General features: G+C 42.2%; 1 protein-coding gene across 1 annotated transcript in view; it reads right to left on the minus strand.

Moving 5' to 3' along the window:
• Positions 1–13,761, minus strand: part of LOC111160767 — a 618,405-nt gene that overhangs the window by 254,255 nt on the left and 350,389 nt on the right. The window contains 1 exon segment of the mRNA XM_022524110.1: positions 1–356. This exon segment is cut by the window's left edge and continues 6 nt beyond it. Within this exon segment, the coding sequence (XP_022379818.1) occupies positions 1–356 (356 nt within the window).

A 13,761-nucleotide genomic window follows, 5' to 3' on the forward strand; every position in this document is an offset into this window, starting at 1 on the left:
GCCGCACATGTAAGATTTTTCCCCAGTATGAGATCGCTGATGTACGATGAGGTTACTCTTCACTGTGAAGCCTTTTCCACATTCATTGCATATATAGGGTTTCTCTCCAGTATGAGTTCGCTGATGGACAACAAGATAGCGCTTCATGGTGAAGCCTTTTCCACATTCAGTACATATATAGGGTTTCTCCCCCGTATGAGTTCGCTGATGCACAATGAGATTGCTCTTCACCGTGAAGCCTTTTCCACATTCGCTGCACACATAAGGTTTCTCTCCACTATGAGTTCGCTGATGTGCAATCAGATAGCGCTTCATGGTGAAGCCTTTTCCACACTCACTGCATGTGTAGGATTTCTCTGCCGTTTGGGTTTGCTGAGGCAAAGTGAGACTGCTCTTCCCGTTAGAGCCTTTTCTGTATTCACTGATGATACAGACTTTGTCTTGTGTATGAGTTTTCGGATGTTTAGCAAACATGACATTTCTGAAGATGAGTTTTCCACATGGATCACACCCATTGGGTTTCTCCCCTCTACGACTGCTCTCATGGTAAATGAGTGGAGACATCCTGATGCAGCCTTTCCCACCTTCGATGCATGCGTGGGGTTTCTCTATTCTATGAGTCCTCTGATGCTTAAAGTCTTGGAATTCAGTGCTGCAATGTTTTGTACTTTCAGGGAATTCAATTCCAGAATACAAATGTTCATGATTACCATGCAGAAAAGATTTCTCTTCTCCATTAAACTCAACAGCCTTCCTTATTTCACATCTTCTCTTCTCGTTCACTAAACTCAAACTCGAGTTCAAAGCTTTTCTACATAAGTCAAACACGTGATTTTGCGTTATGGCAAAATGTATTTTGCTCGGATGAACAGTATGTCTAAACGCACTCTGCTCCCTGTACTGTTGTGCGCTCTTCAGAAACCTCCGGTTTTGAGAGAGCTCTTGCAGGTGACTATCAAACTCCCCGAATCCTAGGAACACAAGACAGTAACAAATTCTCACGAGGACAGTATGGAATAAAAGTGTTTTAAAGATACTGTGGTGGGGGTGGCTCTTTATTGTTGACAATTTTAAAAGAAAATTATAAAGATTAAGATGAAATAAATATCAGATCCAAGAAGAGATAAGGAGCATATTTAGAGCTAAATGCCCACAAAAGATAAAGAGTTCTCATCTGGGGAAAGGAATATGTGGGGGAGCTGATTAGGTATCCTCAGACACCTGTGACACCTTGTGTTAAAGACTAGAAGATCACTTCACCACTCCCCTTCACGGTACTCACTCACCCAGATGGGTTCTATCCCGGATTTCATCCTCTGTTATCAATGGTTCACCTCTGGTTTCCAGCTTGGACAATGCATCTGGTTTGGTAGCCTGACCCCCTGTTCATGAGAAATGACAAAAGACTTAGATGCAGTGACTTGGGGTAAAGTAGGTTGAGACGGGAAAACATTACATTTTAGAGACAAAACAATTTCTCATATGCAAAGTAAAAGCTCTCTTTCAGGATAGAAAAGATTATACTCCTCTGTTTAGGGTCAAGAGAGGGGATTCTTCTGAAGACCATAATGACTACAAAGCTGTCTTTGAGGGACAGAGGAAAAGCCAGTGACTGAGCACATCTAAATGACACAGAAAGCTGTCCTCACCCACTGACACCAGGTTGCTGTAGTTCTCCAACATCACGTCCCGATACAGGTCCTTCTGAGCGGGGCCCAGGAGCTGCCACTCCTCCCAGGTGAAGTCCACGGCCACATCCTCCAGTGTCAGTGATTCCTGTAATAACACACTCCTATTTAATATGATGTGAATTACTTTTGTTAACAAGGAAGAAGCATGAGGGAGGCTATTCTAATCACCATACAGCCTCAACTATATATAGTTTTTTTCTTTTTAGGGCACCTGGGTGGCTCAGTGGGTTAAGCCGCTGCCTTCGGCTAAGGTCATGATCTCAGGGTCCTGGGATTGAGTTCCACATCGGGCTCACTGCTCAGCAGGGAGCCTGCTTCCCCCCTCTCTCTGCCTATCTCTCTGCCTACTTGTGATTTTTCTCTGTCAAATAAATAAAGAAAATCTTTTAAAAAAAAAAGAAAAGAAAAAGAAAAATTTCAGGAGACCCAAGTGGCATAAACTCCTAAATCCCCCAAGAAACTGGCCTGCCTTCCCCACAGAGTCAGTGCACATCATGCAGCTTTTCATGTCTCTCTGGTTATGAAGCCTCTTAGAGATATCAGACTCAAAGTGACAGCTCCCATAACCCACAGAATGCACCAGTCACACCCGTGCTTTTTTTTTTTTTTTTAAAGATTTTATTTAATTATTTGTCAGAGAGAGAGAGGGAGAGAGAGCAAGCACAGGCAGACAGAATGGCAGGCAGAGGCAGAGGGAGAAGCAGGCTCCCTGATGAGCAAGGAGCCCGATGTGGGACTCGATCCCAGGACGCTGGGACCATGACCTGAGCCGAAGGCAGCTGCTTAACCAACTGAGCCACCCAGGCGTCCCCACACCCGTGTTCTAACAGTAGTCCTTCAGAATGACCCCTGTGAGTAATATATTCCTGATTTCACTTTGCCCTGCCTTTGAATTTAGAGTTTAAGTTAATTTCTCCCCAGAATCCAATTATCCCAATTTATACTAAAAGGTTGAACTGATTTTTCTCAGGTCACCAGAAACCTGTGAAAAACATAGGAAAAATGTAGCAAACGAAAATCACCTGGGCTTTCGTCATTTTCTTCTGTGCTCACAGAGCAGTAACATGGATTCTTCTGTCTTTCATCTCTCCTGCACCTGCCACGAAGTTCTTAGAGTCAGAAAGCTCGTTGTCTGCTTGAAGTTGTCCCTAGGAGCAAGGTTATTCAAGTCCAAGCACCTCTTCTTTCTTCCTTCATTCCTTCACTTGATCACTCTTGCTCTTGGGGACCTGGGACCTGTGGCTGAAGAGCAAACTGACTTTGAGTGTCCATTTCCTCTGGGCCTATGTGTGATCACTGCTGCTACACACTTACCTTAGAGGACCTCGATATTTCAGACTGTACCTTTATTTGGTGCCCCCGAGGCTTTCACACTCTAGGGCAGTAAAGCAGGGTCCTAAATGAGTGAGAGGTGCGCCTCTCCTCTGTAAAGTAGAAGCCGCATGGCTATTAAAGGGGAGGTGGGAAAGCAATAGCAATAAAGCACGATGCCTCAGAGGCGGGTGAATTATCAATAACAACCATTTAGAACATATGGAAGGTTCCGAAGATCTGGACATTGTGTCTTTAAAAAGCATGCATGCTCATGCCCTGCTTTGAAAGTCTTTATATGCCCCATGGGTACACACACTTCAGTGTGAAGACTGGTGTACCAAGCAAATCACAGCCTGTCTTATCCCACTTTGTGCACTAAATGATTAACCTTGCCCAACAGAAGCTTGGCTTTTGCCCTTAGTTTCTAGGAGGAAACTTCTAAGTCCTTGGGATATCCTGCATGATAAGAGTGTCTCTACTGACCTGGGAGGCTTGGGCCATGCAGGGCAGTCTATTCTAATAAAATGATTTATGGGGAAGGGCCTTGGACCATGTGCTATCAGCCGGGCCTCTGGAGGGGCTGGAGGAGACTAAGGTCAGCCACACAAGCAGTCAGTCTTAAGTGCTCATTAACTCCAATAGAAACTCTGATGCCAAGGCTTGTGTGAGTTTTCTCTGGTGGGCAATAATGATAGAAAAGGTAGACAAATGAGGAAGCTATAAATTATTAAACTATATACACCTAATGGCAGAATCACAAAATACAAATAAAAACTGACAAAATTAAAGAGAGAAATAGGAAATTTAATAATAATAGTTGAAAGTTTCAAAATTCCACCGTCAATAATTAAAAAAAAAAAAACAAACAGAAAACCAGGGGCACCTGGGTGGCTCAGTGGGTTAACTGTCTGCCTTTGGCTCAGGTCAAGATCTCAGGGTTCTGGGATCGAGCCCCACCTCGGGCTTCCTACTCCGTGGGGAATCTGCTTCTCTCTCTCTCCCTCTGTGCTCTCTTTCTCTCACTTTCACTCTTGTCTTACTCTCAATCTCAAATAAATATTTTAAAAAACCTAAAAAAAAAACCCAGAAAACCAGCAGAGATATTTAAGACTTGAACAATATAATCAACTGACAATTATTTGATGCCATATTCAATAGCAACAAAATATACATTCTGTTCAAAGGTACACGAAACATTCTCCAGGAAAGACCACAATTTAAGATATAAAACAAATATCAATAAATTTATAATATATTTTCCAACCATAACAGAACTGAATTAGATATCTGCTTTAGAATGAAATTCAGAGGGGTGCCTGGGTGGCTCAGTGGGTTAAGCCGCTGCCTTTGGCTCAGGTCATGATCTCAGAGTCCTGGGATTGAGCCCCGCATTGGGCTCTCTGTTCAGCAGGGAGCCTGCTTCCTCCTCTCTCTCTCCCTGCCTCTCTGCCTGCTTGTGATCTCTCTCTGTCAAATAAATAAATAAAATCTTTAAAAAAAAAATGAATGAAATTCAGAAATACACAAACATTTGGAAATTAACTAGTATACTTCTGAGTAATCATGAATTAAAAATAAATATTAATTAGATGAAATGGACAAATGCCTGGAAAGAGACAAATAACAAAATGGACAGAAAAACAGCTCTAAAAAAAGCCAAACAGACATAAAAAAGAAATTGAATTAGTAATTAAAAACTGTCTCCTGGGGCACCTGCGTGTCTCAGTTGGTTAAGCAATCAACCCTTGATCTCTGATCAGGACTTGATTTCAGGGATTAAGCCCTACTTTGGGCTCCATGCTGGGTGCGGAGGCTACTTAAAAAAAACTACCTCACAAATTAATGCTTATGCCCAGATGTATTCCTTCTATGGTGTCACTATTACCAAAATACCAAAGCCAGACAAAGGCACCACAGGAGAGGAAAATTACAGACCAATCTCTTTCATGAAATACGTGAAAAATCATTAACATATTACCAAAACAATAAGCGAAATAAGAGAAAGACAAATACAGTATGATTTCTTTCATATGTGGAATCTAAGAAAACAAAATGGATGAACACATGGGCGGGGGGAGAACAGAAGGAAACAAATCATGAGAGCCTCTTAACTACAGAGAAAAAACAGTTGATGGAGGAAGGGGGGTGTGGGGCAGGATAGACAGGTGATGGTATCAAGGAGGGCACTTGTTATGATGAGCACTGGTGTATATGTAAAGGATGAATCGTTGAACTCTACTCCCAAAACCAATACTGAACTGTATGTCAATAAGAATTTAAAGGAAAGAAACACATATTAGCAAAAAAATCTAGGATAATATAAATAGGAATTACAGTGACTAAGGGGGATTTAGCCCAGGAATGCCAGTTTGGTTGGCTGGCTGGCTCAGTCTGTTAAGTGTCCAACAATTAATTTCAGCTCAGGTTGTGATCTCAGAGTCGAGAGATCAAGTTCTGCATGGGGCTCCAGGCTGGGTGTGGAGCCCACTTAAGACTCTCTCTCACTCTCCCTTTGTCCTCCTCCCACCCCTCGCAAACTTAAGTGCCCTCTGTGTCTCAAAAAAAAGATAGATGATAAATTTCAATATAACAGCTAGAAATATAAACTATCTCAAGAGAATGAGAAGATAAGCTACAGACTAGATAAAATATTTGCAAAAGACATACCTGATAAAGGACTGTTATCTGAAATATACAAAGAACTCCTAAAACTCAACGATAAGAAAAGACAACCCAATTTTTAAAAAATGGGCAAAAGCCCCAAAGAGACATCTTACCAAGGAAGATACACAGATAGCAAATAAGCATATGAAAGGCTGCTCAACATCATATATAATTAGAGAATTACAAATTCAAACAACTCTGAGATACCTTTACACACCTGTTAGAACAGCCAAAACTCAAAACACCAATAACACCAAATGCTGGCAAGGATATGGAGTAAAAGGAACTCTCATTTATTGCTGTTGGGAATGCAAAATGATACAACCACTTTAGAAAATAGTTTGGCAGCTTTTTTTTTTTTTTAAGATTTTATTTATTTATTCAGCCCCACTACCTGAACTACCACCAACACCCAGTGGGTCACTCGGGACCTCGGCTACTGTCATGAAACTCCTCATGCCCCATTTCTATCACTTCCAACAGGAAGTCGGGTTCTGAATCCCCAATTTACTGTACATCCTGGTTGCTGACCTCGAGACATGTGATGAACCCACATGGCAACTTTCTGTTAGAGAAGGCCAACCCTGCACCTTCTAGAAAATGTTCTGAATGGAGTACAAGTCCATCAGGACTACAGTGTGAATGGTGGTACACAGCCTGCATGGTAGTAGTCAGTAATTCTAACACGGGTTGACCATCCCCACCAGACTCACAAAACCTTCCTCTGTCCCCATGGAACTTGTGGTTTGCCCTCAGAAAATATCCCAGGAAGCTAACCTTTAATCTGAATGCCCCCTTCACCCTCTGGTCCAAATCTTGTCCAACCACAATGGTATGAAAGTAGAAATCAGTCACAAAAAGAAAGTGGGACAGTCAAAAATATGCGGAGATTTAACAGCATGCTAGTAAACAACCAAGGGCCAAAGAAGAAATCAAAAGAAATTTTAAAAGTACCTTGAGACAAACGAAAAAGAGAACCTATCAAAAGTTATGGGATGCATCAAAAGTGGCTCTAAGGGAGAAGTTCATAGAAATTCAGGTCCTTGTCAATCCCTGTCAATCCACCTGAAAGCTCTCTAATAAACAACCTAATTTTACATGGGAAAGAAGTGGGGGGGGGGACAAGCAAAGCCCCAAATCAGTAAATATAAGGAAATAACAAAATGGAATGTGGAAATAAATCCAATGGAGACTAAAAAGACAAAAGATCAATGAAAATACAAGCTGCCTTTCTTGGAAAGATAAACAAAAAACTGACAAACTTTTAGCTAGACTGATGAAGAAAGAGAGAGGACTCAAATACAATCAGGAAAGAACGATAACTGATCCCTGTCTCACATCAAAATCCTAGAGGAGAACACAGGCAACAACCTCTAACATTGGCCGTAGCAACTTCTTACTAGACATGTCTCTGGAGACAAGAGAAACAAAAGCAAAAATGAACTTGGGACTTCATCAAGATAAAAAGCTTCTACCCAGCAAAGGAAACAATCAACAAAAACTAAAAAGCAACCTATGTAATGGGAGAAGATATTTGCAAGTGACATATCTGATAAAGGGTTAGTGTCCAAAAATCTATAAAGAACTTACCAAACTCAACACCAAAACAAACAAACAAAAAAACCCCAACCAAATAATCCACTTAAGAAATGGGCAAAAGACACAAGTAGACATTTTTCCAAAGAAGAACTACAAATGACTAACGGACACATGAAAAGATGCTCAACAGCACTCATCGTCAGGGAAATACAAATCAAAAGCACAATGACATATTACCTCACAACTGTCAGAAGGACGACAATGAACAACACAGGCAACCACACATGTTGGCAAGGAAGCAGAGAAAGGGGAACTCTCTTACACTGTTGTGGGAATGCAAGCTGGTGTAGCCCCTCGGGAAAATAGTTTGGAGGTCCCTCAAAAAGTTAAAAATAGAACCACCCTACAACCTAGCAATGGCACTACTAGGTATTTACCCAAAGGATACAAAATACTGATTCGAAGGGACACATGCACCCCAATGTTAACAGCAGTGGTATCAAAAATAGCCAAATAATGGGAAAAGTCCAAATGTCCATCAACTGATGAGTGGATAAAAGTGTGGTATATATATACGTATATACAATGGAGTATTACTCAGCCATCAAAAAGAAATGAAATCTTGCCTTTTGCAATGACATGGATGGAGCTAGAGTATATTATGCTAAGTGAAACAAGTCAAAGAAAGACAAATGCCATAGGGTTTCACTCACGTGTAATTTAACAAACAAACAAACAAAAATTAACATAGGGGAAGGGGGGTGAGAGAGGGAGACAAACCATAAGAGACGCTTTTAACTATAGAGAACAAACTGAGGGTTGATGGGGGGAGTGGGAGATGGGCTCAATGAGTGACAGGCATTAAGGAGGGCACTTGTTGTAATGAGCACTAGATGTTAATACGTAAGTGATGAATCACTAAATTCTACTCCTGAAACCAATATTATACTATATGTTAACTAACCAGAATCTAAATAAAAACTTGAAACAAAAAAGATAAATAAGCAAATAAAATGATGATTTTTTAAAAAAGGTGAAAATGATTTTAAAAATGTGAAATACTCAGGGAAAAAGATTACCAAAAATTTAAAACACCTTTTGAAAACTGTATCAGAGGGGGCGCCTGGGTGGCTCAGTGGGTTAAAGCCTCTGCCTTCAGCTCAGGTCATGATCCCTGGGATCGAGCCCCCGCATTGGGGCTCTCTGCTCAGCAGGGAGCCTGCTTCCCCTTCTCTCTCTGCCTGCCTCTCTGACTACTTGTGATCTCTGTCTGTCAGATAAATAAATAAGATCTTTAAAAGGAAAAGAAAAGAAAAGAAAAGAAAACTGTATCAGAGAAATTGTGACAACTTAAATAAATGGAAAGATACACTTTGTCCATGTCAGAAAACGGTCCATTTTTTTAAATGAACCGAACAGACCATTCTCCAGAATTGGCCTAGAGTCACAAATCTCAATCATAATCCCAGGAGGCTTTTCTGTATAAACTGACAACCTGATTCTTAAATTCACATACAAATGCAAAAGGTCTAGAATAGCTAAAACAACTGTAAAAAAAGAACAAGATTGGGTGCATGGGTGGCTCAGTTGGTTTACCAACTCTTGGTTCCAGCTCAGATTGTGAACTCTGAGTCCTAGGATCACGTCCGGTGTCCTGCTCCACACTCAGCTTGGAGTCTGCTTCGGATACACGCACTCCCTCTCTCTTTGCCCCTCCCCCTACTCTCTAAAATAAATAAGACTTTATTGGTGAGTCTGTACCACCTGACTACAAGAATTTTTATCAAAACTACAGTAATCAAGACAGGGTAATATCCATGTCAGAACAGATGAATGAATAGAATAGAGTACAGAGTAAGACCCACACATATACAGTCAACTGACATTTTACAAAGGTGTAAAGGCAATACAGTGGAGAAAGGACAACCTTTCAACAAATGTTGATGGAACAAGTAGATATGCTATACCAAAAAAAAAAAAAAAAAAGAACTTGGGTCCATACATTGGATCATATATCTTTTTTTTTTTAAGATTTTATTTATTTATTTGACAGGCAGAGATCACAAATAGGCAGAGAGGCAGGCAGAGAGAGAGAGGAGGAAGCAGGCTCCCCGCTAAGCAGAGAGCCGGATGCGGGGCTTGATCCCAGGACCCTGGGATCATGACCTGAGCCGAAGGCAGAGGCTTTAACTCACTGAGCCACCCAGGCGCCCCTGGATCATATATCTTGCTCAAAATAAAAAACAAACGTTAAGTGAAAAACCTAAAAAACAAAAACAAAAACCCAGAACACCCTAAACCTTTGAGAAGAAAAAATTGGAGAAAATCCTCTGCTCTTGCAATAAAGCAGATTTCTTAGGCACAACATCAAAAGAATAATTCATTAAGAAAAGTTCATGTGTTGGACTTCATAAAAACTAAATCCTTCTGCTCTCCAAAACATACTGTTAAGAGAATGTTGGAAGGCAAGTCAAAGACTAGGAGAAAATCTTTGCAAAGCATATAACTGGTAAAGGAAAGTCTTGTATCCAGAATATAGAATGAATTCTCAAAAATTAACAAGAAAAGACAACACAGAAGTGTAAAAGACTTGAGCAAGTACTTCACCAAGGAAGATATATGGATGCCAAATAAGCATATGAAAAGATGTTTAACTAACATCATTAGTCATTATTAGGTAAATACAAATGAAAACCACAAGGTAAAAAATAATAATAAAAATAAATAAAACCACAAGGTACTGCTCCACACCCATTAGAATACCTAAAATCAAAAAGAATGCCAAATCAAAGTGTCAGCAAAAACATGGAGACACAGAACAATTATCCACTTCTCTTGGGAATACAAAGTACAGCCATCTGGGGAAACAGTTTAGCCATTTCTAAAGAAGTTAAACATACACCTACCCTATGATTTAGCCATTCAACTCCTAGAGATTTACCCAAGAGAAAGAAAAAGATATAAACATAGACCTGAACATGAGTGTTCATAGAAGCTTTATTTGTAAGAGCTAAAAATTGGAAAAACAATCGCCCATGAACAGGTGAATTAATAAACTATACAGAATGAACGGATAAAGCAACATGGAACACAAAGCAACAAAAAGGAAAAGAAAGGAACTACTGATGCACACAAGAATGTTATCTTGAGGGGCGCCTGGGTGGCTCAGTGGGTTGAGGCCTCTGCCTTTGGCTTGGGTCATGGTCCCAGGGTGCTGGGATCGAGCCCCACATCGGGCTCTCTGCTCAGCAGGGAGCCTGCTTCCTCCTCTCTCTCTGCCTGCCTCTCTGCCTACTTGCGATCTCTATCTGTCAAATAAATAAATAAAATCTTTAAAAAAAAAAAGAATGTTATCTTGAAATATGAATGCTGAGTGAATCAAATCATAATAAAAATGAGGACATCCTGTAGGAGTCCATTTCAATAAAACTTAAGAAAATGTAAACTAGCCTGTAGTGATGAGAAATAGATCAGTGGTTGCTTGGGGAAAGATGAGAGGGATGGATTAAAAAGGGGCACAAAGGGGCGCCTGGGTGGCTCAGTGGGTTAAAGCCTCTGTCTTCAGCTCAGGTCATGATCCCAGGGTCATGGGATCGAGCCCCGCATTGGGCTCTCTGCTCAGCAGAGCCTGCTTCCTCCTCTCTCTGCCTGCCTCTCTGCCTACTTGTGATCTCTGTCAAATAAATAAAATCTTTTAAAAGGGGGGGGGCGCCACAAAGAAAATTCGGTGGTGAGGGGTATGTTCATGATTTTCATGGTGGCGACACTTTCATGAGGATATATGTCAAATTTACCAATTACCGACCTGTAGCTTATTTTATGTCAATTTTACCTCAATAAATCACTTTGGAAAAGGGGAAAAGCCAGTGATAATTATAATGTAGACCAAAATATAATGCTAATGAAAAAAAGGCAACAACAAAAGACTACATATGATTCTGTTTATATGAAATGCCTAGAAACTGCAAATTAAGAGACTCTAGAAGGTAATCGGTGGTGTGTGGCTGAGGGTAGGAGTGGAGACGGAGTGTACAGAGGACTTAGAAAACTTTTCTGGGTGACAGAAATGTTTTAAAGTTAGATTGTCTTGAAACTGGATTGTACTCATGGTTGCACAACTCTAGAAACTCAGTTAAAATCACTGAAATGTAGGGGTGCCTGGGTGGCTCAGTGGATTAAGCATCTGCCTTTGGCTCAGGTCTTGATGCTGGGGTCCTGGGATTGAGTCCCACATAGGGCTCCCTGCTCAGAGGGGAGCCTGCTTCTCCCTGTGCCTGCAGCTACCCCTGATTGTACTGACAAACAAATAAATAAAATCCTCAAAAAAAAAAAAATATCACCAAAATGTAAATACTTACGCCTGGTGAATTTTATGGTATGTAAATTAAACCTCAGTAAAACTACTAAAATTATAATTGAATACTTTTGAATATAGTTATTATATTAATGTTTCACTCAGACACCATGGCATTGGCTCACCAACCCTGTTGATACTCACTGCAGTGATTAAGAATGTATAAATATCATCTCCTACGCAAATATGTTGAGGATGAGCAATTACATGATACAATTAATTTTTCTTTGTGTTTATACAGATGATCCTAAATGTAGGAGGGAAAAATAAGGTTTTCACTATGGAACAGAAGATAGGGTAAAAGAGACGCTTTTACTTAGAATGACTCTAAAAGGAAATATCCAAAAGTGCAGTGAACTTGAAGGCAAGAAAAACAAAAGCTACATCTTGAATAGTCAATATATCACTAGCTCACTCCGAACCCATTTAATCTTGTGGGAAAGTGAGAAGAGTGGTGATGTTGGGAGACGAACTTTTCAGTAAGGTCCACGAGGACGGACTGAAGCAGCGAACTGGGTTCGGATTAACTGGAGAAAATGCCCCTTTCAGGTCTGTCTCCGGCATTCATGGTTTGATCCTGAATCTTCCGATTCTCTGGGGGCCCTGGACCTCCTCAAACACTGACAGCCCCACCGGGCGTCTCCGGGAGGGAGTCCTGTATCAAAGGCCCTACTGACCCACAAGCAAGCCCAAGGAGCCAACAGGGACATCTCCAACCCAGGCTTCTCTGACGCGGAAGCCGGACGAGACAGGCGTTCACGGACAGACTCCCCACCCCACTTCTCAACCACCGAGTCCCACAGACAGAGAGATCCACGTGGACCTCAAACCCTAACCCAGTCGGCCGCTTCGGCCGAGACATCTTCAGACTCTTATGCACCGACTTTCCAAAGGCCCCGTCACTTCCCTCAGATTCCTCGGGGTCTGAATCCCAGTGAAATCCCAGTCGCGGTTCTTCACACACGCTCCCTTTTCACGGACCCCACAGGCCGAGAGCTAAGCCCAGAACCCGACTCACCTGAACCCGAACCGCTACAGACGCTGTTGAGAGCGACGAAAGACCACCCACTTCCAAAGCCACCCCTCTCCGAGTGCCCTTCCTCGCGGTACCTAGGGACTCGGGTCCTCCCGGGCCGCCGACTCCCGCGAGGACCTGGGAGCGCTATGGGACTTCGGAGCTCCAAGGACTGGCCCGGCTCTATGACGTAACGGCCACGCCCACCCCGGCGCGTCTGATGGGAGGGGGCATAGCGGCTGTGTGGGGAGATCGAAATCATTACGGGCCACCTCAGTGTTTTTACCTCCTCGTTGGGAGGGATGGTCAACAGAGTTGTGCCAACCCGGCAAGACTCAGAGGTCGGTGTCTACCCAAAGCCACCAGGCACGTTTATCTGCCGAGGGAAGAAAGATGGCGGCGCCCTCTGTGCACTGCCGAGAGCAGTCGTTAGGCGGGAGCACCGTGGACGCGGCCATCTTAGAGGAAGGCAGGTGTCCCTACGGCTGGGATGGGCTCAGACCAAGGCGGACTTGGGGAAAGAAAGTTTGAAGAAGCTGGAACGTCGCTGAAGAGGCATCGGTCATAGAGTCGATAAAACCAGTGGTCGCTTAACGTCTTAGGTTTAGGGAGAGGGCGGTTGTGTATAGACTGGGTAAGGCCCTAGTCGTTTAGAAGGAAGACCGCTTTTGACGGGCGAAGCTAAGAGAGTGGGCTTCCTAAAGAAATACTAATCCCCGGGACGCCTGGGTGGCTCAGTTGGTTAAGCAGCTGCCTTCGGCTCAGGTCATGATCCCAGCGTCTTGGGATCGAGTCCCTCATCGGGGAGCCTGCTTCTCCCTCTGCCTCTGCCTGCCATTCTGTCTGCCTGTGCTTGCTCTCTCTCCCTCTCTCTCTCTGACAAATAAATAAATAAAATCTTTAAAAAAAAAAAAGAAAGAAATGCTAATCCCCCGGTGGGAGTGGATACACAGCTACTACCTCCAGTAAGAAAAGGGATGAAGTGAAGGTGCAAATGTTTGTTTGCCTTACAAAAATAAATGAAGATGACCGTGGGGTATTGGTGAATATGAAATAATGTAATTATTATACTTTTGCATAGCGCACACTTTAAAGTTTTTATTATTATTTAGGCGTGGGAGGTTTAATCGTAGGGGATTTAGTACTCCCTTTTTAGAAGGCAACCTGGATCAATTTACATTTTT

The sequence above is a fragment of the Enhydra lutris genome, unplaced genomic scaffold (assembly GCF_002288905.1).
Source record: "Enhydra lutris kenyoni isolate GAN:26980312 unplaced genomic scaffold, ASM228890v2 scaffoldscaffold77, whole genome shotgun sequence".
NCBI classification, from domain to species: domain Eukaryota; kingdom Metazoa; phylum Chordata; class Mammalia; order Carnivora; family Mustelidae; genus Enhydra; species Enhydra lutris.